This window comes from Rhinolophus sinicus, linkage group LG06 (assembly GCF_036562045.2).
Source record: "Rhinolophus sinicus isolate RSC01 linkage group LG06, ASM3656204v1, whole genome shotgun sequence".
Lineage (NCBI taxonomy): Eukaryota > Metazoa > Chordata > Mammalia > Chiroptera > Rhinolophidae > Rhinolophus > Rhinolophus sinicus.
In genome coordinates this window covers 20862281-20888267 of record NC_133756.1, presented here as the reverse complement: position 1 = coordinate 20888267, position 25987 = coordinate 20862281, and the positions used below count along the sequence as shown (strand labels likewise).

Here is a 25987-nt window from a genome sequence, read left to right as displayed (position 1 = left end):
CCTCTCTATGTCATTGTCAGGAAATAAATCCCCCCAAATTGCTTTATGATGAAAAAAGCAGGACTTTTTAGAGTCAGAAAGGCCTGAGTTTGATCACACGCTACTGTGTGTGATCTTGGATGAATCAGTTAATGTCTCAGAATGTCATTATTTTCATCTACAACATGCTTGCTTCATAGAGTGAGGATTAAACGAGACAGGTAATAATGTGTAATTACATACTTGTAGTGCCATGCACATGACAGATGCTCCCTTTCCTCTTCATTCCTCTTACAGTCCAAAAAGACATCTAATAATGAAGATTAATTCACTTGACACTTTCAGAAATTCACTAAAAAGTATTTATTGAGCATTTACTACATGCAAAGCTCTCGTCTCAGTGCTGGAACTATTGTAGTGAAACAAAAGAATCCCTGTTATGATGGAGTTACATTTTAATAGAGGGAGACAGACAATAAATGACATAAATTAGTAACATTATATAGTGTGTCAGAGAGTGATGATTACTAAGGGGGAAAAAAACCCAGGGAAGCAGGATATCAAGTATGTTGGGCTGGGGATGGTAGTTTTTTCAGAAAAAGTGGGCAGGTGACAATTGAATAAAGACCTGGAGAAAGGGAATTAGCAAGTGAGCCATATATCTGAGGGCGAGACCATTTCAGGCAGCGGGAATAGTAACCACAAGGAATCTTAAGTGGGAAATCAGGCCTGGCGTTTTCCAGGATTATCATGAAGACAAGTATGGCTCAGGAAAGGAGGAGGAAGAAATTAGCTTGTAGGAGTGAGGGAGGAATAAGATAGGCTAAGGATGTTTTTTTAATCTCTGAGTAAAAGTCAGTGGAAGATTTTGAGTAGAGGATTGACAGGATCTGACTTATATTTTAATAGCTTTACTATGGCCATGTGATGAGAATACACTGATTGCAAGTGAGCACGGGCAAAGCAAGCAAATCAGTTAGGAGGCTATTGAAATAATGTAGAAGAGAGATGAGATAGATAGAGGCTGGACCAGAGTGGTAATGGTGAAATGTGATCAGAGTCTGGATGTGTTTTAACATTGCAGCAATCAAAATTTGCTAATAATGGGGAAGGAGAGAGTAGTGAGAAAAAGAGGGAGTCAAGGATAATTCCAAGGTTTTTGCCAACTAACTGGAAGAATGGAGTTGCTGTTTATTGAGATAGATGCTTTCTGTATTATGCTTAATATTGTATTCTTATCTTATTTCTTCTCCTAGTTTCCCAAGGTTTGGGGCTGTCTTGTCCATGCATTATTCACAATGCCTAGCCCAGTTCTTGCATAGAGTAATTGCAACCTACTTTCCTGGATAAATTGCTTTTAGATGTTCATCAACCTCAAAACGGAGGCAGCTGTATCCAGGACTTTAGTAACAGGGAAGAGTAGGTTCCTTACGTGGCTGCTTGTAATATAAAGCAGATCTGGCTTGTTGGCTTTGCTGAACCATCCAAAAGTCTTCTCTTGAGTTCTGTAGGATGTGTATCCCTACAAATTCTTCAAACTGCTAACTTCACACTTTGTTGTGTATTACAGGTTTTAGCTTGCAAATTGAATCTAGAAATGAACTTCCTCTCTTAAAATATATAAGTAAGGTTTGAATGCATTTGATTCTTACCAACTTTTAAATTTGTTTAGGAAATTTTGGTTGGCTCTCCACAGTGTTAATTTTAAAGAAGAAGAGAATATTTCGTTAATTATGGAAGCACAAGGTATCTGAAGTCAGTGGGTCAAACAATTTGACTGGAGAAGATTCCTCTAGGAAAAATCTGAGAGAAGGCCAGAAAAGAAAGTTGGAGCCTTGGTTACCAGGCTAAGGAATTTGAACTCAATGTCCTTTAAGCACGGGGAGGATCTGGTTGGCATAGCACTGAGGTTTTTTATGTGGTTCTCCCAGTTTGCTGTTTGGTTTTTCATTCATATTTATGTGACAAGGGTGAGTCTCTTAGGTACCATTATTAGTCTTAGGATCTGCCTCATATTCTTTTGTCTTTAATTTGGTCTGCAGTAGTCTTTATTCTGCATGTTGGGCTGTTTTAATAGTGATAACTACTTGGAAGGATTCAGTGAACATTTTTTGCATTTGTCTAAGAACACATTGTAGAATGGTTACATTTCTTAAATTGTTCTGTCTTCTGTTTTCTTTCCCTGAAAAAAAATTAAATTAGAACTTATTAAAACCAAATATTTGGCCGTTAGGAGATATTTTAGGATTGCCAATTGGAATTCTTTTCTACTGCAAAAGTAAACAGCTGGATTATTAAAAAGAAATTTAAGTTTAGGGTTAGCTGTAGGGCTGTTAAACTCCTCACTTTTATTCTGCTTTGGTCTCATCATCTTTTCTGTAACTGATAGAGTATTTTGATGATGGTAGATCATTATTTAAATAGTGAAGAGAGGAAACATCTTTAGAAATAAGTTGTCTGCAATAGTTAAGTTGTGAGTGGAAACATTTCTATTTTTTTGTATTGTCCATTCTTTGTCTTCAAAAGTTTGTGATTTCAAACAAGGATAAATTTCAGTATGGCATTAGTTAGAATAAAATCAGCTCACTTTTATGAGTAGTGTTCTATGTATCAAATACTAAGTACTTTATATGTGTTAACACGTTTCATAAAAACCTAATGAACAAGTACTTTTATCACCCCCATTTTACTGAAGAGAGAACTGAAGCAGAAAGAAATTAACTTGCTCAAGATTGCACAACTAGTAAATAACGGAGCTGGGATACAACAGCTTTCTGGCTCGATAGCCCTCACTTTGAGCATGTTTAATAACATGAGTTTGTAAAAGATCTATGCCGTTAGACGTTAAGTAACTTCTGAAATAATAAAGGATGTAGGGGAAAATAATATATTGTATATGCAATGACAGAGTAAAAGATTTTATATAGATCTTTAAAATGTATTCTATAAACTATCTGTGGTTGTTCCCAAACCTGGCTGTCCATCAGAATCACTTATGGAGTTTGGAGCAGGGGGGTAGGAGATTTCTGGGTCCCATTCTAGACCACCTGAAATTAGATCATTAGGAGAAAGATTTAAGTATATCTGGATTTCTAACGCAACTTGAGGCAGACATTTATGCACCACTGATAACAGAATAGATTAAAACAAAAACACTATGTAATGGGGGTGGATAATTATGGTGGCTAACATTTGTAGAGTACTTTGTATTATCTCATTTAATCTTTATAATAACCTTGTGAACTAAATTGGTATTATTACCTTTTTTACAGGTAAGGAAACTGAGTCTTAGTAAAGTTAGTATGACCAAAATCACCCTGTTTGGTAGTTTTGCATAAAGGTAAACATATAACCTAGCAATTCTACTCTTAAGTATGTATCTAAAGAAATGAAAGCGTAAGCCCCAAACAAATACTTGTATACTAATATTCATAACAGCTTTATTTACAATATCCAATAACTGGAAGCAAATGCCTAACAACAGGCAAGTATTATTTTGGGCATATCACTGGATGCAATGGAATATTACTCAGCAGTAAAAAGGAACTATAGACACATTCATCTACATGGCTGCATCTCAAAAACATGCTAAGTGAATGAAGTCAGACACATAAGAGAAAATACTATACGATTTTGTGTATATGAAACTATAGAAAAGATTAATCTCTAATTAAAGAAGACAGATCAAGGGTTTCTTGGCATGGGTGGGGAATGATAGGAAAGGCTCTATAGGGAAAATGAGGGATAATGTCTGTGGTGGTGGTTATATAGGTGCATACATCTGTTAAAACTCATCAGATTGTACACTTAAAATGGGTTCATTTTATCATCAATGAAGTTAATTTTTTAAAAGAGAACCACAAATAAATCCCTTCAAACACATTAAGTGACTGAAATTAAAAAGATTAACAATATCAAATGATGGTGAGGATTTGAAGGACAGAACTCTACTCCATGCGGATGGGAATCTTAAATGGCACAACTGCGTTGGAAACAGTTTGACAGTTTTATATAAAGTTAAACACACACTTGTCATATAATCCCACAATTCCACTCTCAGGAATTTACCCAGTAGAAATAAAAACATACATCTACCAAAGACTAGTACTACTTTTCACTTAATCCTTCCATCTCAGTTGAGACATAATTTCATCTAGAAAGCTTTCTCTGAGCCTTCCTCAAATCTTGGCTGTGTGGCTTTTCTTTGTACTCCTCTAGCATCATTCATTTAACAAATAACTGAGTGCCTTTTATGTGCTGGCACTGTGCTAGGCAACTGGGATTAAGTCGTGAACAAACTTGATAACGTTTTCTGTCATGGAGCCTACAGCCTAGTGAGAAAGGCAGACATAAAACAAATAATCACCAAATAAGTAATAATCAGTTATGTGAAGGAAAAGTACAAGGTTCTGGGTGAGAGTAAACTTAACTTAAATGGCAGTTGATCAGATAAAATTTTTTTAAAAAAACTGTGTCTGACAGAAGCCTTAATTATGATTGATAGGTTAGGTCTCTGAATGTCAGAGACCTGGACTTGATGTTAGGTCTGTGAATGTTAGGTCTCGCAGGCCTAACATTAAGTCCAGGTCTCTGGCATTCAGAGACCTAACAATGATGATTAAGATTGTGCCAGACAAAGAATGGGGAACAGGTATTGCAAGCAGATACCGTGTCTTCAAAAGCCCTGAGAAATACAAGAACTTGATGCTTTTGAGGAACAAAATGGTAGGCCTGTTTTGGCTGAGGTTGTAGTATTAACTCATTTACAGATAAAGAATAAGGCTCAAGGAGGTTCAGTGAATATAGACTATACTAAGGTCATCAAATTAATAAATGGAGAGTCTAGATTCAAACTTTGGACGTTATAAATCCTTAGTGTTCTTTCCATTATTCCTTGGCATTCCCTAGAGAAAATTTGAACAAAATCTTTCCAAACTATGGTATTTTGTTCCTTTTCCAACACTGTAGAACTTTCCCTTAGCATTCTCTATTTTTTTAGCAAAGCAGGTATTTGCATGTGGAACTACTGCTGTCAACAGAAAAGGGATAATTGACCTTGCACTAGGCAGAGATGCTTCCATTGAATTTGTAGCTTTGAAAACCAATTTTAGCATTTGCTGGATTCAAAGAATTTATTGAGCCTCCAGAGTTGTTAGGGTTCTGTGGTATCCACTGTCTACACCAATCTGTGGATTTCTTTGTTTTTTGCCAATAGAGTATTATAGCTCTCAAAAGTCATAGCAAGCATCTTACACTGTACTTTATTTCCATTCAACAGTATAACATTGTAAACTTGACCTACCTCTGGCAAATATTTAAGTTAATGTTTCACAAAATACACAAACTCCTTTTGGCAATTGATTTCCAGGCAGCTGATAAAACATCTCAGTGTTAGCTTTTTTTTTTTTTTTTTTTTCCATTTGGATGGGGATGGGGAAGGTGAGGGAGTAAGTTGTTATTGATACAAAGACAAAGTTGGAAAGGACATTATTTTCCTCCAGAGAATCTTTTCTATTACCCTGCAGTGAACTGTCCTCAATCCAGGATGTAACTGCCTTCTTCCACAGGAGTTTTCAAAAATGTCCATATCATGTCACGCTTGTGCTATGTTCTAAGTAATTGGTAACTTGTTAGCTTAGAGGCCAATTTTAGGAATGTTTTATATAAGGAAACATCCCCAGTGATGCTCCTGCCTCCTTTTTGTAACCTGATAAAATGGTGGTGTTGTGTTTATCAGAGAACTTTTGCACCTGTGTTTTTTCCTTCTGAATGCTCTTTTCACAAAGAATAATGATTATAACATGAAAGAATGAATTGAATTCCTGAGCTAACTCCAATTGTTCTTATTGGAGTTTTTCATTTGTGATTTTGTATCTTGTTCTTCTTAATCTGAGGAAGGAACTAATACTAAAAAGATTAAGGTACTTGATATTACTTGTTTTGACATTCTTACACATTGGTTTTGTGGGTATTTTGCTTGAGTGAGGATTGTGGAATTAAGCCTTTTATGACTCAAGATTTGCGGATATTATTATGCCAAATACATGTTTTAAAAATTATCTAAAATACTGTTTTAGTATAGAGAAATAGGGAAACATTTACTAGATAATGTTTTGTGTCTTTAAGGAAACATTTAGAATTAAAAAATTTTTTTCAGAGTATACTAACTTGTGTTGATAGTATTCCACCCTACTCCAATTCACCCTTGAGCATTTTTCTGTTTTTTTTGTTGTTTGTTTTTTTAATGGCCTTCTCTGTTTTCTGTTTGCAGGCAGCTATCAATGGTGTAATACCCCAGGAAAATGGCATTCTACAAAGGTATGTTATAAGGTGCTTAAAGGTAAGAAGAGAATTTAGCAAAGCAAAAAGACATTTTTTATTTTTTGTTTGTTTAACTTTTTGATAGAGCATTTGATCTTTGGTGTATAAGCTCATTAGTGTAGTTACTATTCTTTTAGACATTTTTATTAGTTATGTTAATATAACTATATATTAATTTCCTAATCTCCAACATTTAACCTTAAAATGTTATTTCATTTTGTGTGATAACATGTTTTTGTTTTTTATTTTTTTATGTGGTATATAAAACTTAAAACAACAAAAGAACAAGACAAACAAATGAAGAAACAACAACTCATAGACACAGACATAGTTTAGTGGTTACCAGAGTACCGGTGAGGGGGGAGGAGGATGATAACATTTTTAAAGGTCGTTTGATTTTATTTTTAAGAAAGCTTTATAAGGTCACCTTCTAATTCATAAGATGGAAGGAACTGAATTCTTTAAACCATTGATAGTGAGGAAATGAGACATGGCTCAATAGCCCCAGAGCATGGTTATTATCTAACTGTACAGGCTTTATCTCCAACTTTACTGTATTTTTTTTTCTCCCTTTTGGTTTCTAAATTAAGCACATGATAACTTGCCACAATTTGAGTAAGACCTTAGTAATGAAATTTCCCAGAACACTGAACTATTTTACCTGAAGAATCTAGTGTTAACATGTGGCATGGTCTTCATGGTTTTGTGTCATTGCCAGAACGTAAAATTGGAAGATAAGGAAGAGAACAATAGTAGTTACAAAATAATTTCTTAAATTAAAAATAAATTCATAACTTTTTTATCCTTAAAATTGAAGACTCTGGTTCTGAATTAAAAGTGCACAGTGTAAAGTCATGGGAGGTAAAACCATTCTCCCTTCCAAGTGTAGTTTAATTACTTGATTTCATTCCCCCTCTCCGTCTCAATTCAAACTTTGGCTTGAATTTTGGTGGCTGGGATTTCTAAGTCACTGAAGCGTGATCTGCTAAGTGCAGATGAGGCAAACAGAAACAGCAGACTAGGAATGAGGTTGTTTTGGAGAGGAAGAAAAATGCTGTTGCAAAAACATCAAAAAATTCACCATGAACAGCAAAATGTGCTGTACTTTATAGGAAACTGTGTATATTTAAAAAGGAAGCAAAATTCTATTTGGTACCTGTACCACCCTTAGTGATTAATGGTTTTTAAGTGAAAGCAATGATAAACAGACCTGCCCCCCACCCTTTTAAAAAAAAACTGTCAGAAAGAGTTTCATCCAGAGTAAATGTGGCTGATTTCCAGAGCCTGTACTAAAAATTTTTGTGTTTGATCATTTTCTTTTGGTTCAGAAGCATTCAATTCAACCTTGTCTAGAAAGCAAACCAGATGATTATAGGAACCTCCTTCATGATCATTTTTTTTCCTTGGTTTAGAAAGTTTTAGACTGCTAAATATGGCTCCAGTTTTATTCTTGAGTAAATGTTATTCTACTTTTTGTGCCAAAATTTTTGCTTGCTAAACCCTTGTGGATTCAGCTGCTGGGTTCAGAGTACATACTGGATATATCTTATAATTAATAGTATTTGCTATGGGTGAACTGTAGAAATTCCCTCATCCCTGGAAACATCCCATCTCGTTTTTCACAGATGATACTTTTTGCTTAATATAATTTGACTAGAGATTTAATACTGAATTGATTTCTAATAAAGTTACTGTAATATTTGAGGTTTAACTTTCATGAGAGTGGGTTTTTTGTTTTGTTTGCTTGTTAAATTAAAGGAATGAATCATGTCCACAAAAAGTCAGTTGTATCTGGTGATAGTCTTCAACTATTTTCCTTCCTACTTTCTTCTTTAGCTTTGAACTCACTGTGAATTTGACATAACTGAAAATTCCTCTTGTATGGCTGCTGACCAGAGAGAAATGAAAGAGGGCTCTTTGTACTCTTTCATAGGCTTAACACTGAAAATGGAAGATACAATGCTAGGAATGGTGTATGTAGGCAGCTAAAGGGATCTCTTGTATGTTTGATTTTTGTAGTAAAGTTGGATGTAGTCTATGAATACAACTGATTCTTAATTTTTCACTTTATACCTTAACAGAGAAAAGAACAACCAAAAGGAATTAAAAAAAAAAATTACTTTTGGAGGGAGAAGAAGAGCCCATTCCATGTGCTTTATAACTTTTCTTGAAATCAAATTTGTTTGTAAATGTGAAAGTGTAAATGTGGTTTTCAATGCACCCATAAAGTTTAGGGCAAAGAAACTAACATTTTTTTAATGCTTAACGCACTGTTAGGTAATTGACATATTTTTCCTCATTTAATACTCATTACAAACCTTAAGAGATAAATGTTCATATTTCATAGGTAAGGAAACTCAAGGTTAAAGAGTTTATGTAGATTTGCCCAAGGTCACAAGTGTAGTAGTTAGTGAAGTCTGATTGTTTCCTTTTAGAAGTCATATTTGTTCTTTTATACTTCTCTGTCCTGTTTAAGATCAGTAAGCCAGGCATGTCACAACTTTTGTCTTAAGATTTTTTCCTTTGGGTAAAAAAGTTGAAATTTAATACATCTATATAACATGTTTCTCCCACAGCTTTGTTTTCACAGTCACTATCTTAGTTTTAAGCAAGTGAAGGCAGATATTATTATCCCTCATTTTACAGGTAGAGAGAATAAGGCATGAAGTGACTTGACCCAGATGATACAGCATGATATTGATGGTGTCAGGAATATAAGCAAGTCTTCTGCCTCACCCTCCAAGGCTTATTTCACTATTACTAATAAAACATATTTATAAAGTGTGTAACTTATACAGTCACAAATGTAAACCATTCATTTACTCATAAATGATCATCAGTGTGTACATGTGTATTTATTACATGTTGGTATAATATTTTATTCAGCATATTGTCCAGAGCCCTTTTAAAAATTATTTTTGGAGATAGTTATTGTTAGAAAGAAGAGCAAATGAATTACAAGTAATTTCTAAAAGAGAGTAGTTGCTATGTTTTATAAAATTTTATGAATAGTATAATTTTACTCATTGACTAAATGGGTGGTATTTATCAATTCATATTTATTTTATGACTCAGACAGATGTACTATATGTTTCTTTGTCTATTGTTTAATTCATTGAGGAAACCTAGAGAAGACAAGGCTTGTTTTCAAACCTCGACCATTATGCTTTCAGAATATTTAAATGTCCAGGTTTTCTAATTTAGAAAATATCCATTTTCGCCAATTAGTTTCTATTTATTGTTGCCTCTGATGCCGATTTAACATTTTGATTTTTCTCAAAACATATGTGGTTTTTTTTTGTACCTAGAGATTTTACCATGAGATTAATTTCTAAAAATTGAAATAAGCAAGTGCAGAGTTCCTATTTGCTTTGCTTTTGTTCACTGCCTTCTAAGGACCTGTGTGGTTTGTAGAGGAAAGTTGAGTAAGGATAAAAACACTCCTTTAGTTGAAGTTTAGATCTAAAATAGATTTCTCCATAGAGTTTTTCCTACCAGTCAGTGTCTTTTTTTTAAATAAAAAAAAATTATTGATTACTTAGAAAAGAATACTAAGGTCAAATTATCGGATGGTAGTCTTCGTAGATGAATAATCTTAAAACTATTCTTTTTTTCCAAGTCGACAATTTGGGATGCCTTTGTACTCTTTGGATGTCATTCAACATTAGTCAAAACTGATAGGATCATTCATTAGCAGGCAGTCTCTCTGTTTTCCTCTCTCTCTCTTTTTTTTTGGATTGCTAGTGAAAAACTTAACATAAATTCATTATTTTGTATTGATCTTGAAATAGAGTAATTATAGCCAGTAAGAAAATTCTCAAGCAATAATTTTTAAAAAAACCCTCTTTGTTACTGACACACCAAATAGCCTGCTCTGATTAGAAAAAAATGTTAAGCTATTTAGAGTTAGGATTTGGGAAAGAGGAAAATTCCCCAAAATTCCTAGCCACACTAGGAATTTTAGACAAGGAATTTCGTATAAGGAATTAGTTACACAGATGTGGAGCAGGTTGAAAGAGCGAAAAGGGGACACTAAGACAATCCAGATACGAGGACTGTAGGAAACACGTGCATCGCCAGGCAGACCGAGATGGGGGTGGGTTCTGCTGGTCAATGAGGAAGGGAGCTGAGGGTGAGAGCAGACTTAGAGCGGTAGCATCCTCTGAGAAACGTGGGCAGATCTGGGTCAGTGTGGGCCGGGTCCAAGGCACCCACTCCAGGAGGCTTGCTCCAGGACAGGTCTGTTTGGGAGATCCTCTTGTTGACCACCAAAGGGGACAGAGTCACTCCTAGTACTGGACGAAGAATGGAAAGAGGTTGCGAGCAGTTGAGGTTAACAGGACTTTGATGGTCAGAGGACGGGCCCTAGGATCTTGGCTGCAGACACATGAGAAAGAAGTCGTGCCCAGCTGATACTGGTACATCTGACAGGATGCAGAGGCTTTTTTTTTTTTTTTGAAGTATTGAAAGAAGCTAGACCAATGGCTGATGGTGAAACAAATTGGATGCCATTGTTACGGTGATGTCACTGCTAGGGTGATGTTGATAGGATCAATGTGCAAACTGTAAGAGGAGAATTTTGTGTGTGTCTGCATGTACACATGCGTGCTGCTGCAGTCCTTTTTTCTGTTATTGGTCGTAATGCCATGGTTGATATTTACAAGTGTCTTCTTCCACTATTTATTCTATGTTCCTTCTGCCAGAACCTTAAATAGTCAAGGTTCTTTACCTGGTAGGTCATCTCAAACATTTATTCTTGAAGAGTCAGAATTCTCAGTGGACCTGCCTTTTTTCATTGGTTGACTTTTCCACTAACTATTATTATTGGTCATGCTCCAGAAAGTAGTCCATTGTGTAGCAGCAACCCGATTTTTTTCTTGGTAATCAGGACCACTCATCCCAGCTAGTGCCCCCTCCTTTGCTAGTTAGTTCAGTAGCATGAGGAGTACAAAATGGCCAAGAAGCGTTCTCAAATTCTAACTCAGTGGGAGTATTGTGGAACATTGCAACTTGGGAACTGTGATTTCTGAACCACCTAAGCCCAAAGTTGTAGGAAGCAAAAATTTGGTAAGTGATCAGGCATAGTAAGAGGAACCATTGCCACCACTTAATTCCCGTACCCATGTTTTGTGGCAACATGAGAAATAGCACTGTGTTTAGGTCCCTGGTAAAAAGCATATACCACATCCTTTAAGATGGAGCACCAAGCTTTGAGGGTGTTGTCTCCCAGTCTGTCTTCAGCAGTCCTGTCCACCCTTCTGTCAAGCTAGTTCCTTTTGGTAATGTTACACACAAATGCTACCAGGGCTGCATTTCTTTTGCTGTGAAATATTTTCCGTGGTTAGTATTATGTGGAAACCATAGATCAATGAGGCATTCGTAAATCCATGAGTGGTGGTGCTGGCAGAACCATTGCTGTCAGGGAAGTCAGTTTCCTATCCAGAAAACTGTCTTTTTAAGTGAGGACAGATCACTGCCCCCTCCATGATAGAAATGATCTCTGAGAAATGGTGCCATTTTGATCCAGTACTTAGGCAGTACTTTCCTTAGCCACATTCAGACTTGGTGAGGGGTAGTTGGTGTTGTGCCTATGCTTAACCTCTACCCCTGTTGGCATGGGCACATTTTACATTAATGTATTGAGCAGCCCTGGGATAGCAAAGGAAAGAAACTGACTGGCATCAACAGAACAATGTCATCTTAATCCATGTTGACAGCCTTTTTTTTTCAGTGGATAACCTATAAACATATGTCTTGGAATCATATATTCACCTTTTGTGTCTATTCTAAAAGATCCATTTCCATATTTCTTCCCCAGACTTTCCTTTTCCTCTTTCCAAGTCCTGATCAGCTGGCCAACCCCTAAGTATCAATGTAGATATATGTACCTCAGGCTCTTTTTCCATCCAAATAAAATGCTCAACCTGTGGCACAACCTTAAGTTCTCCCCCCTGGGAGGCTTTTCTTTCACTACTGTCTTTGAGGGATATCTTTGATTGGGGCTGTAAAGCCGTAGCAGAGTCTATTTTTGGTTGGTGCCAGTATATAATACATAACCATTTTTCCTTTCCCAGTCCCAATTTTTTCCTCAGTTTACTTAGTTATCTTATATATGAGGTGTGATAAAAAAATACGGTGAGGGTAGCCAGTTAGCTCAGTTGGTTAGAGCGTGGTGCTAATAACACCAAGGTTGCCGGTTCGATCCCCGAATGGGCCACTGTGAACTGCACCCTCCTTTTAGTAGACTGACTTTTAATTTTGTTCATTAGAAATACCATGTTAATTAACCACTACTGAAGATTTCTGCAGTTTGAAATTTTCCAACTGCTAATTTTGGTCCATGCTGTCTCTTAATATAATTGCTCACACCTTTTTCTTACTAAATTCTGCCATTTGACCTCTGCACCCTGGTATCTCATCATGCCTATTATGGAGTCTATTTCAGTGGTGCCATCTCCCCATGTCATTCCCAACCCACACAAGACAGCCACAACAGTGTTTTCCAAGAACGCAGATTCCCTTATTATTAGGTTGGTGCAAAAGTAATTGCGGTTTCAAAGGTTAAAAATAATTGCTAAAACTGCGATTACTTTTGCACCAACCTAATAATATATTTCCAGACGTTTTAGTGCAATGTCCTCTGGGACCTCATGGATGATGTAGCAGGAGGAGATGTCTATAATCAGGTTGTATATGGTAAATCCACTCGAGCATTCCTATTTTTCTAAGCATCTAAATTTCTTTTACATTTTGCCAGGAAAGTTTGGGCATTTCATCCTCATTAAATGTGGACTCCTTTGGGACTTAAATTTCATTCAGTCAACAAGCAAACTATTAGAGGTACTTGAAGCTGCTTAAGCAAACATGTTGTATTTGGCCCTAGCCAAACTCTTGTGGTGAGACTCTCTTCAAATTCATTTTCATACCTAATCCTTAGGTTTTTGCTGATATCATTTATGAAAAGCTTATAATTATTTTTGGATATAAGCTATCTTCTTTCAGTTATGACATTGTACTTGTTCTCTTTGAGCATTCCTAGATCTGATTTTGGAGGCAACGGGAATGGGCGGGGGGTAAGTTTTGAGAAAAGGTATCCCCTTTCAAGGCAACTGTCTCAGTATTAACAGTTTTCCGTCAAGAGGAGGCTGACCTTCTCAGTCATGAGCGGAGGAGCTGTTGGTGCTACACAAGAGGCTCAAAGAGACTCCAGGGTTCAAGATTCTAACTTTCATCTGAGTCCACTAGGTATCCCCATTCGTCATCTTACAGTCCCACTCCTTCCAAAACAGTGCCTTAACTTTTACAAAAGAGACTTAGAAAGTTGTATGTTCAACTTTCACTATAATTATGCAAGCTGCAAAATTAAATTTTGGGTCTAATTCTTAGCAGGATCATGCCTGTGGTTGCAAGAAATAAACTTTTTAAAGGACCACTTCCAGAACTCTGTAGCTTTCTTATCATGACTTGAACTGAAAGTTAAAAACCCTAAATAGCCATTTTCTTCTGTAAGCTCTCCCTTAGAGTCAGAAGCAGCCAGTCCATAGGCCTTGTTGTCATTGGTCAATGGTCAAGTCAAACTGTCATTTGGTCCCCTCAGGCACTTGTTTCAGTAGGTGTGTAATCATGATTAACTACAAATGATAATTTAATTAATCATGCCAATTATGACTTGGGTCACTAGTATTCCATTTTCCATTGGCAGGGTGCTCAGCAGTGCATTAAAGGTTAAGGACGCAACATAGCCAATTCCTGAACCCTGTGTTTCCTGGTACTCCTCCAGTATCAAGAAAATGAAAGCACACTAGGATATTTCAACAGAAGCAATTTAATGAAGCATTGGTTAAACAGGTGTGGAAGACTAAGAGAGCCAAAAAATAAAACTGAAGTAACCTAGATATAATAATTGCTTCAGGAAGTTACTGCTCTTAGGTCTAGGAGAAAAGGGATTAACAGAATTTTGAAGCTCAGAGGGGCCCCGTGGAGCTGAAGATCAGACCTTTTTAGAGTGCATACAGTCCAGCTGTCACTGGGATCTCTGAGGGGATGTCAAGAAGCTGTTGTTATAAGAATGCTGCGGGGGAGGGGAAGGAGAAAGAAGCAGGAGACTGAAAACTAGAGGGTGATGCTGAAAGAAATGCATGCAGACAGGAAGAAGGAAGTTGTTCCTGTCCTCTTGCTAATTATTTTATCTGGTATCCCCTATTGGCAGAATCTATCAGGAAACAGTATGCCAAAGGGAGATAAATAACTTTGAAGAATTCTAGCCCCAGCATTACATGAATAGATCATAGAATATAAATTTGGAGTTAAGAAAACAGTAGTAAGTCAGTGACCAGCTTACTAACTTTAGCCATTTTTCTTGGTTTCTGAGAAGTGACAAAATTCAGAGATGTGAAGTATCACTGCACAGATTCTATTCATAGATACTTAGGAGCCCACTTTGGATTCCAACAGTGATATTCTTTCCTGCTTTGGACATTTTCTCTTACCATGTCTTCCTTCCAAGATTACTTTCTTTGAATCTAAGAGCTGGAAGAAGAGGTAGGTTTTTGTCTGTGGATCAGTGATTATTGGAGTACCTGAACTCTAGTGTGATCTAAGCTAGTCACTTTCAGAGTTTTTTTTCCTATGCCCTGCAATGACAAATACTTGGAATCCAAAACTCTCATATACAAATATGTACCAAAATCAAAAGTTTTATGAACAGTAGTTGGTCCTAATTGTTAAGTTACACAGACTGATAATTTCTATTCTATTCTGTTCCATTCCATTCTATTCTATTCTGTTCTTTAAGAGACTAATCACAATTCACTAAATAGTGATTAAAACAGAAGTGTGAAGTACATGTAAATATTCTTCCTGCTTAATTGTATGAATAGTGCTTAGCTTGGCATATTTTGGGTCATTCTTGTTATTCCTATTCTGGTTCCTAGTTCATTGATTTCCCTTAAATTCAGGGTTAGAAAAAAGATGTTTTACAACTGAGCTGTATTTCTGGTAGTGGTGGAAGATATACCTAGTAATGTTTCAGTGGAAGCATTCATTATGTTCCTTCCGTTCCTCCTCCTCCCAGTGAGGGAAAAAAGTGACAATATGTATGATAAATTAAGTCAGAAAAAAAACAATTCTTTAACTTTTATTCCTCAAGTCATTAGTTTATCACATATTTGAGTACCTTCTACATAGTATAAAATCTTGAGTTCAGGGAAAAGGCTACAGCCATTAAAAACACAAATGTCAGCTTTGCCCTTGTGGGACTTACATTCTAGAGGGACTTAAATGTCAAATGATTAATTATACATCTAAATATATCGTTATTGATAGTGGTGAGGAATTTGAACTAGTCTGAGGTAGTAAAACATGCTCTGATTTGAAAAACATTTAGTGTGAGATGTGAAGGATAAATATTATTAGCTAGAAAAAACTTAGAATTTGGGGATGGGTTGGGAAGGAAAGAATAGTGTTAGAAGGAGTAGTCTGTGGTCCCCCATGAAACAGAAAGATCGAGGTGAGAAAGAAGAAAGTTGTGGCTATCAGTGTAAAGCAATGGAGACAGCATAGCGAAAGATGAGAATGGGAAGGTACATAGGATTCAGATCATACAGGGCCTTGTATGTCCCTTTATGTGAAGAGCAGAGGGGAATGTTGAAGAAAATGATATGAAGATATTTCTGTCTTTCATTGCACTCTAGTGGTGATGTGGAATGAAATGCAAAGGAGATTAGTTAGGAGGCTTCTGCATTAGTCCATATAAGAGGTGATTGTGGCTTAGACTAGTGTGGCAGCTTCTGAAGGGAAAGGTGGGTGACTTATCTAAAAGATATTTTGGAGGTAAAATGGAAAGGATTGATTAGATATGGAAATTGAGAGAGAAAAAGGGGTCAAAGATAATGCCAGAGGTTTCTGTCTTGGGGAGCTGATAGGAATAATGGGGGAGGACCAGGCTTGGGGAAACTTTGGATATACTGAGTTTGAGGTCTTACTAGGTACCAGGCATTGTGCTAAGCTTTTCATAAATATAATTTCCCATTTTACAAATAAGACAGCTACTGTGTTTCCCTGAAAATACAACCTAGCCAGACAGTCAGCCCTAATGCGTCTTTTGGAGCAAAAATTAATATGAGATCTGGTTTTATTTTAATATACATTAATATAAGACGTGGTCTTATATAATATAATATAAGACCGGGTATAATATAATATAATACCGGGTCTTATATTAATTTTTTCTCCAAAGACGCATTAGAGCTGATGGTCCAGCTAGGTCTTATTTTTGGGGAAACACGGTATTAAGTGGGCAGAGCCAGGATTTCATGTTTATTTTTTTATGAAGGGAAATATTTGAACATGTTTAAATGTTACTGAGAAGAATTCAGAAGAGAAGGAGATGTTGAAGATGCTGGAAAAGGAAGGGATAATCCCATAATATAAAGCTAATGAGAAGATGGTTTTAGATTTTGCATAGATAGAAAGATGTCTTCTCTATTTTATAAGAATGGAGAAAGAGAATGCATATGTGGGTTAGTTTGTGGATTTGATGTCAAAAAGTTAAGGGAATTTTATCTTGATGGCATACGGTTTCTCTGCAAAGTAGAAAAAATATCTTTTAAGATTGAGGCATGAGATAGGGAGAATGGAGGTTTAAGGATGGTCAAGTTTCAAAATAGTTTTTGTGGAAAATAGAGTTAATGATTGAAGTAATGATTCATATTTGAGAGTGAGTGAAGAAGACACTGTTGTTCACAGAGTTTAAAATGATGTTCTACCAACATCATAACTACATAAGGCAAAAACCTGATTAAATGCTCAATGATATGTATGACACCGCTAATAGACATAGAGAAGCAAGGGTGGGACTGAGAGTAATGTGGCCTTCAGTCACTGGGAAAGATTTCGTGGAGAAAGTAGAACTTACGTTAGGCCTTGATGCACAAGTAGGTAAATTTGATAGCAAGAACAACAGAAGCCAAGTATGGAGCAGGTCCTTAGTGGTAATCTGTAGTGATTTCGTTGATGATAACCTTTCTTTTATGTCAATATTTCAGTGACTATGGAGGTGACACTATACCAGGACCTGCATTTGATCCAGCAAGTCACCCAGCTCCAGCTCCAACTCCTGCTCCCTCTTCCTCTTCGGCATTTCGGCCTGTAATGCCATCTAGGCATATTGTAGAAAGGCAGCCTCGGATGCTGGATTTCAGGGTGGAGTACAGAGACAGAAATGTTGATGTGGTACTTGAAGACAGCTGTACTGTTGGTAAGGTTTTTTCCTACCATAAAACCTTCACAAAGAAACAATTTATTAGGTAAACATCCGACTTACATTTTTTTCTTTGATTGCCGGCAAGAAGGGAAAAAAAGCAAATTGAAAGTATTTTCCCGTATAGATTATTGTGCTTTATTTTTAAATACTGTGCTGAGACTGAGGTAAGTTTGAGAATAATTTTGTTTTTTTTCCTACATATATGGAATGGTATATGATGCTGTTTTAGGATAGGTGCTAATCAAACATCTTAGGAACTTAAAAAATTCCATAATTAAGTACATTGCATATTGGACTATAGCTGAAGCTCACTCCCTTTTCATACTAGGGTTAATGAGCGATCAGAAATAAGACATGTTTCTATCACTCCTTCTCCCTGCCAGCTGGATCGGTGCTTTAGTACTGTCCTTTCAGAGGAAACTCAGAAGTGTATGTCTGCTATTTTTAGACAGACTACCAGATTTCTGGAGAGAAGCTATATTGAACTCATATTTGGTTCAGATTATTTGATCCATGTTAATTGTAGAACCAGAAATTGTATTAATTTCTGTTTTAATGTAGTTTTGCCTTAAATCTAAATTCCAGATATTTCTGAAATTTTACTTCTGTTCCTTTTTGGGGAGATTCTTTTCTAATTTTATTAATTGAGGTACATTACAGACAAAAGCAAGGCTGTTAAAAGAGTGATCATCCCCAACAATCAGATTATTCCTTTATTTAAAACCATTTAGAAAATTTCCATTATTTTTAGGATAAAATTCAAATCTCTTGACATGGCTGTTCAGTCCCTGCTTGATCAAGTTCCTGCTAGATTTCTAGTTTTCATCTATTACTCTCCTCATTGCTCACCATGTCTAAGTTGTAATGGACTTCTTTTAGTTCCTTGAATAGGGTATTAGCTCATTCAGGGCCTATGTACTTGTTCCTCCTCCTGCCTGGAGTTCTCTCCTAGTCCAGCCATTTCTCCCTGTGCCTGTTCCTATGCCCCCAAATATTGTCCTTACATTCTCTTTTAAAAATTGTGGTTAAAAAACCCACATAATATGATATATAACCTCCTAGCATTTTTAAGTGTACAGTGTAGTTTTGTTAACCATGTGCACATTGTTGTACAGCAGCTCTCTAGAACTTTCCATGTTGCATAATTGAAACTTTGTATCCATTGAACAGCAATTTCTCTTTTCCCCTCCCACCATCCCCTGGCAACCATCTACTTTCTGCTTCTGTAAGTTTGACTACTTTAAATCCCTCATATAAAACTCGTAAATATTTGTCCTTCTGTGTCTGGCTTATTTCACTTAGTATATCCTCAAGGTTCATTCACATTGTAGCATATAGGATTTCCTCCGTATTTAAAGGCTGAATAATATCCCATTGTCTGTATATGTCACATTTTCTTTATCCATTCATCTGTTGATGGACAATTAGGTTCTTTCTACCTCTTGGCTATTGTGAATAATGCTGTGGTGAAGAGGGAATTGTTAATCTCTTTCTAGGCCCTGTTTTCCATTCTTTTGGATTAATACCCAGAAATATTTTAGTTCTATTTTTAATTTTTTGAGGAACTTCCTTATTCTTTTTCCATAGTGGCTATATATTTTATATTCCCATCTGTAGCACACAAGGGCTCCAACTTCTCCACATCCTTGCAAACATTTGTTATTTTCTGCTTTGTATTTTTTTTTGTTTTATTTTTAAACATAATGGCCTTCTTAACAGGTATGAGGTGATATCTCACTGTGGTTTTGGTTTGCATCTCTATGCTGATTAATGATGTTGAGCATCTTTTCATATACCTGTTGGTCATTTGTATGTCTTCTTTGGAGAAATGTCTAATCGAGTCCTTTGCTCATTTTTAAATGGGATTACTTGCTTTTTTACTATTGAATTGTAGGATTTCTTTATGTATTTTGTATATTAACCCCTTATCAGACACATGGTTTGCAAATATGTTCTCGCATTCAGTAGGTTGCCTTTTCACTCTGTTATTTCCTTTGCTGCACAGAAGAGTTTTAGTTTAATGTAATCCCACTTTTCTATTTTTACTTTTGTTTATGCTTCTGGTGTCATATCCAAGAAATCATTGCCAAGGCCAATATTATGGAGCTTTTTGTTTTCTTCTAGGAGTTTTATAGTTTCAGATGCTACAGTTAAGTCTTTAATCCATTTTGAGTTAATTTTTGTGTATGGTGTAAGGTAAAGGTCCAGTTTCATTCTTTTGCATGTGGATATCCAGTTTTGCCCACACCGTTTGTTATAAGACTATCCTTTCCCCATGGTGTAGACTTGGCATCCTTGTCAAAGATCATTTGACTTATATGTGTGGGTTTATTTCTGGGCTCTCTATTCTGTTCCATTGGGCTATATGTCTGTCTTTATGCCAATACCATACTGTTTTGATTATTTTGTAAAAAGTTTTGAAGTCAGGAATGTGAGGTCACCAGTTTCATTCTTCTTTCTCAAGATAGTTTTGGCTATTCAGCGTCCTTTGTGGTTCCATATAAATTTTAGCATTGCTTTTTCTGTTTCTGCCAAAAAAATAAAATAAAATGCCATTGGGATTTTGATAGGGATCACATTGAATCTATAGGTTATTTTGGGTAGTATGGACATAGTTAACAATATTAAGTATTTCAATCCATGAACGTGTAATGTCTTTCCATTATTTGTTGTTTAATTTCTTTTAGCAGTGTTTTGTTTTTCATTGTACAAGTCTTTTGTTTCCTTGTTTAAATTTATTTCTATGTATTTTATTGTTTTTGATGCTATTGTAAGTGGAATTGTTTTTTTAATTTCCTTTTTGGATTCTTGTTTGTGTATAGAAATGTAACTAAGTTTTATTTTTTGATTTCTTTTTGATTTTTTTTTTTTATCCCACAACTTGGCTGAATTCGTTTTTTAGTTCTAACGTGGGTTTGTTTTTGTTGTTGTTTGTTTTGTGGAATCTTTACGGTTGTCTGCCTATAAGATCATATTATCTGCAAACAGAGATAATTTTACTTTTCATTTCCTTTCTGATTTGGATGCCTTTTGTTTCTTTGTGTTGCTAAATTTCTCTGGTTAGGACTTCCAATACTATGTTGAATAGAAGCTCTGAGAGTTGTCATTCTAGCATTGTTCATGCTCTGTAGAGGAAACGTTTTTAGTTTTTACCTTTGAGTATGATGTTAAATGTGTGCTTTTCATATGTAGCCTGTATTTCTGGAGGCAATTTTCTTCTGTTCCTCTTTGTTGTTTTTATCATGAAATAATGTTGAATTTGTCACAAGATTTTTCTGCATCTATTGAGGTGATTATGTGATGTTCTTCCCTACATTCTGTTAATACGATATATCATGTTGATTGATATTTACATGGTGAACCATCCCTGCATCCCATGGATAAATTACACCTGGTCATGGTGTATATGATCCTTTTAATGTGCTATTGAATTTGTTTTTCTAGCACGTTGTTGAGGATTTTTGTGCCTATATTCATCAGAGATATTGGTCTGTAGTTATTTTGTTGTTGTGGTTACTGTTCTTGTACTTTCTTTCTTTGGCTTTGACATCAGGGTAATGTCGGCCTCATAAAGTGAGTTTGGAAGTGTTTCCTTCTCTTCAGTCTTTGGGAAGATTTTGAGAAAGATTAACATTAATTTTTCTTTAAATGTTTCGTAGAATTCTCCTGTGAAGCAATCTGATGTTTGACTTTTCTTTGGTATGTTTTTCATTACTGATTCAAAGCCCTTACTAGTTACAGATCTGTTCAAATTTTCTGTTTTTTCATGATTCAGTCGTGGTAGGTTATATGTTTCTAGGAATTTCTTCTAGATTATTTTATTGTTGGCATATAATTGTTTATTGTAGTCTCTATAATCCTTTTTATTTCTGTGGCATCACTTGTAATGACTCCATTTTCATTTCTGATTTTATTTGAGTCTTTGTTTAGAAAAAAAGTTTGTCAATTTTGGTGATGTTTTCAAACATCAACTCTTTAGTTTTGTTGATTATTTTCCTATGGGCTTTCTATTCTCTTTTTATTTATTTCTGCTTTAGTCTTTATTTTCTCCCTTCTGCTAATTTGGGCTTAGTTTCTTCCTCTTTTTCTAGTTTCTTGAGGTATAAAGTTAAGTTGTTTATTTGAGATCTTTCTTTTTTAATTTAGGCATTTATTGCTATAAACTTTTCTCTTAGTACTTAACTGCTTTTCTTCCATCCCATTAGTTTTGGTATGTTGTCTTTTTGTTTTTATTTGTCTCAAGATATTTTCTAATTTCTCTTTTGATTTCTTCTTTGACCAGTTGGTTGTTCAAGTTGTTTAATTTTCACGTATTTGTGAATTTTCCACAATAGATGACATGTTAGGTCACAAATAAGTCTTAACATGTTTAAGAAGATTAAAATCATACCAAGTGTGTTTTCTAACCATAATATAATGAAAGTAAAAATTGATAGTATTTTCCTTCTGCCCCTTTCTTCTTAAATTTATTCAGACTTGTTTGTGACCTAACATGTTATCTATCCTGGAGACTGTTCCATGTGTACTTGAGAAGAATGTGTATTCTGCTGTTGTTGAATGTACTGTTTTGTGTATATCTGTTAGGTCTGTTTTGTCAACAATGTTGTTCAAGTCCTCTGTTTCCTTATCGATCTTCTGTGTGAAAGTTTTATTCATTATTGAAATCCCCTACTATTATTGTAGTAGTGTTGTGTAGTCCTCCCCTCAGTTTTATTGTTTGCTTCCTGTATTGGGTGCTTTGATGTTGGGTGCATATATGTTTGTAATTGTTACATATTTCTGGTGAATTGACTCTTTTACGGTTATATGTCCTTCTTTCTTTCTCGTGACACTTTTTGATTTATAGTCTGTTTGGTCTGATATAAATTTGCCCACACTGCTCTCTTTTGTTACCATTTGCATACAATATCTTTTTCCGTCCTTTCATTTTCAGCCTGTGTGTCCATGAATCTAAAGTGAGTCTCTTGTATATAGCATATAGTTGGATCTTGTTTTTTTAATTCATTTAGCCAGTTTCTGTTTTTTGATTGGGGAGTTTTACCCATTTACATTTAAAGTAATTACTGATAGGGAAGAACTTAGTATTGCCATTTTATTTTATTTTTTTCTGTCTTATAGCTTTTTGTCCCTCTTTCCTCTCTTGCTATCTTCCTTTGTATTTGTTGATTTTTTTGGTAGTTTTGTATTTTAATTCTTTTCTCATTTTCTTTTGTGTATCTTCTATAGATATTTTCTTTGTAGTTACCATGGGCTTACATAAGACATTAGTAATAGTAATTTATTTTAACCTGATATTTTCAATCATACACAAAACCACTAATATTTTACTCCCCTCCTTTTCATTATTGATGTCATTATTTTTGTTATTAGATGTCCATTAACGTATTTTCTAGCTATACGTATTTTTTATACATTTGTCTTTTAACTTCTTTACCAGATTCAGTGATCTAAACACCATGGTTACAGTAGTCTATATTCGCCTACAGTACTCTATAGTTGTCTATATGTTTACCTTTACCAGTAAACTTCATACTCCTGTGTTGCTGTGTAGTGTCCTTTTGTTGCAACTTGAAGTACTCATAAGAATTTCTTAGAAAGCAGGTCTAGTGCTGATGAATTCTCTCAACTTTTGTTTACCTAGGAAAATCTTTATTTCTCCCTAATGTTCAAAGGACAGCTTTGCTGGACATAGTATTCTTGTTTGGAATTTTTTTTTTCTTTCAGCGCTTTGAATATATCATCCTACTCCTTTCTGGCCTATGAGGTTTCTGCTGAGAAATCTGCTGATAGTCTTGTGGGGGCTCTGTACATTACAAGCTCTTCTATTGCTGCTTTCAACTTTCTCTTTGTCCTTTAACGTGACAGTTTTATTTTAAGGTGTTTTGGTGTGGACCTCTTAGGATGCCTCCCTTTTGAAATCTTTTGTGTTTTATGAAACTGCATTTTTATTTCCTTTCCCAGATTTGCGAAGTGTTCGTCCCTTATTTCGTCAAATAAACTTTCTGCCTCTTTATTTCTCTTCTCTGTGACTACCATAATGCATATTTTGGTCCTTTAATAGTGTCCTATAAGTCCTTTAGGCTTTCTTCACTGTTTTTCATACTTTTTTTGTCCTCTGAATGGATAATTTCAAATGACATATCTTCAAGTCCAGAAATTCTTTCTTCTGATTGATGAGCACTGTTCTTGAGCCCCCTTAGTGAAATTTTCAATTAAATTATTATATTCTTCAGTTTTAAAATTTCTGTTTGGTTCTTTTTTATAGTTTCTGTCTGTTTGTAGATATGTAAAATGAATTTTGTATTTTCAAAATCACCAAAACCCATCTACTGATATTTGAAATATAATTTTATTTATCTTTACACTATTATTTAGTCAGAGTTTACCATGTTTATTGCTCATATGGATTTTCAATAATTATTGCCAAGGCATCCTTGGGTATTAGTATGGGGCCCCTTAAGTTGGATGTGACTAGGCCTTTACTTTCTTAGCTTAATGATGTATGTTTGTTATAGGGCAAAGAACTCACTGCCATATCACACTTTTTATTTTAAATCTTGAAATTATCTCAGATTTTTATCTGTTTTAAGAAAACTGGAATGTAGTCCAATATTAAATTTTAACTGCTATTGTGTAGCATGTGGCTGAGCAGTTTAACAGTGTCTCCTTTCAAAGTGACCTAGTTCTTTTTGTTGATGAAATATTTGATATATGGTGGCAGTTCATTGATACTTTGACCACTTGAACTGCTTTTTCATTGGTTCCCTCAGTTGGAGTGAAATCTCCTGCTTGTTTCAAGGGCCGTGATCAGAAACACTGGCATCTCTGGTTTATATATGTCAATGTTATACTTTAATTCTATCTTAATTTGGAGATCATGATTATGGACTTATTTTAAAGTTTTGTTACGGTAACATGTGATAGAATTTTTAGGGATCACATTTTGAAAAATATTGGCTTTATAATTCCCTGTAAAAGCCCAAGTGTGGTAGAGTAGAAGCAGTCAAGTCATCATGCTGTGAAAACAAATACAACACTTACAAATATATAGTAAATAAATTGATTCAAAATGAATTGTAAACCAGATACTGTTATTGTACAATATGCATCTTCTCCTACTTCCCCTGTTTCAAGTTTTTTATTTGTTCTGGATTATAGTTATTCTCCTACTGTGAATCACATGCCAGTTAGAGAATCATGTCATGCACCTTCTCTGTTGATTTGTTGATATGTATCACTGTGGGAGGTATACACAGGGATATATGGGACTTCGTGGAAATATTTTCTTCTTTCACTTCTTTCACTGTATCTGATCTGCTAGTTTTATCATATCACTTGAATCCATCCATTTTTTTGAACCCCTTTGTTACTCAGGAATTAATTTCTTTCATGAATTATTAAAATAAATCCTCTATCTGATCTCCATTCTTTTCAGTTTTTTTCTTCCTTTAGTCTGAATTTTACATAATTGTCCTATAGTAGCGTAAATGTCTTCATATGTCTTTCAGTGATTCTCTGTTTCCTATTTTCTGTTTGATTTGACCTTTCTTAAGTTTTCTAGAAAACTCATAGTCATCTTTGAATATCCATGTAAATATCTCCCCTTTATGAAACCTTTCCTGACCTCCATGGACATATTTAAGTTGATTCATCCCCTATGATCTCATAAAATGTCATACAGACTTAAACCAGATTTTTAAAACATCTTATTCTTTCTTTGTGTTTCAGGTTTCTCTTGTGAATGTTAACTTCTCAAACACAGAGACCAGCTCTTATTCTTCTCTAAATTATCTAAGTGCAATATTTGACACAGAACAGTACCTGTTGAGAAAATAAATGGCTCAGAAATGAGCATATGTATATTCGTTTATCTCCCATAGGAAAAATTTAAAATACACTCCTTAAAGTTTCTGTGACCTACAATATAATTGTTAAATAGTTTGTAGATATGGATTATCTTACTATCATTAAGGAACTGGATAAATACTATTTTTTATGTATATGTATAAATATTAAAATGCAAAAAGATGCTAAATAAGGTAATGCAGTTTTCCATGTTATTACCAGGACTCAATAAAGTATAAAAAGCAAGCATAAAGGCAGTCAAGAACTTTATATCAGAGTGACACCTAGTGGTAATTGTATTGGTCTGTTAATGTTTTTAGTGTTCTATTTATTACTAGTTTCATTTTATCACAGAATCCTTCTGGGTTATCTTACCTTGAATAAATTAAAAAAATTAAAGCATTGATTCTTCTATAAAATTACTATCTGCTCTGAAGTAATATGATCTGGAGGGTAGGAATTATTGTATTATTATATCTGTAAGATCTAGCAATGGATTTAACCTAACATACAGGTATTTGTCCAATAAAGTTTGTTGAATCAGTGCTGTTAGCAAACTTACTTTTGTTGGACCTGTTC

The 25987-nt window shown here is 35.1% G+C and overlaps 1 protein-coding gene across 2 annotated transcripts in view; it reads left to right on the top strand.

Moving 5' to 3' along the window:
• FAF1 (Fas associated factor 1) overlaps positions 1-25987 on the top strand; it is a 391473-nt gene that overhangs the window by 100602 nt on the left and 264884 nt on the right. For both annotated transcript variants that reach the window (XM_074334706.1, XM_074334705.1), the window contains 2 exons: positions 6251-6297; positions 17346-17557. In XM_074334706.1, coding sequence (XP_074190807.1) covers positions 17452-17557 — 106 coding nt within the window. In that variant the 5' untranslated portion in view covers positions 6251-6297; positions 17346-17451. The remainder of the gene's footprint in view (positions 1-6250; positions 6298-17345; positions 17558-25987) is intronic.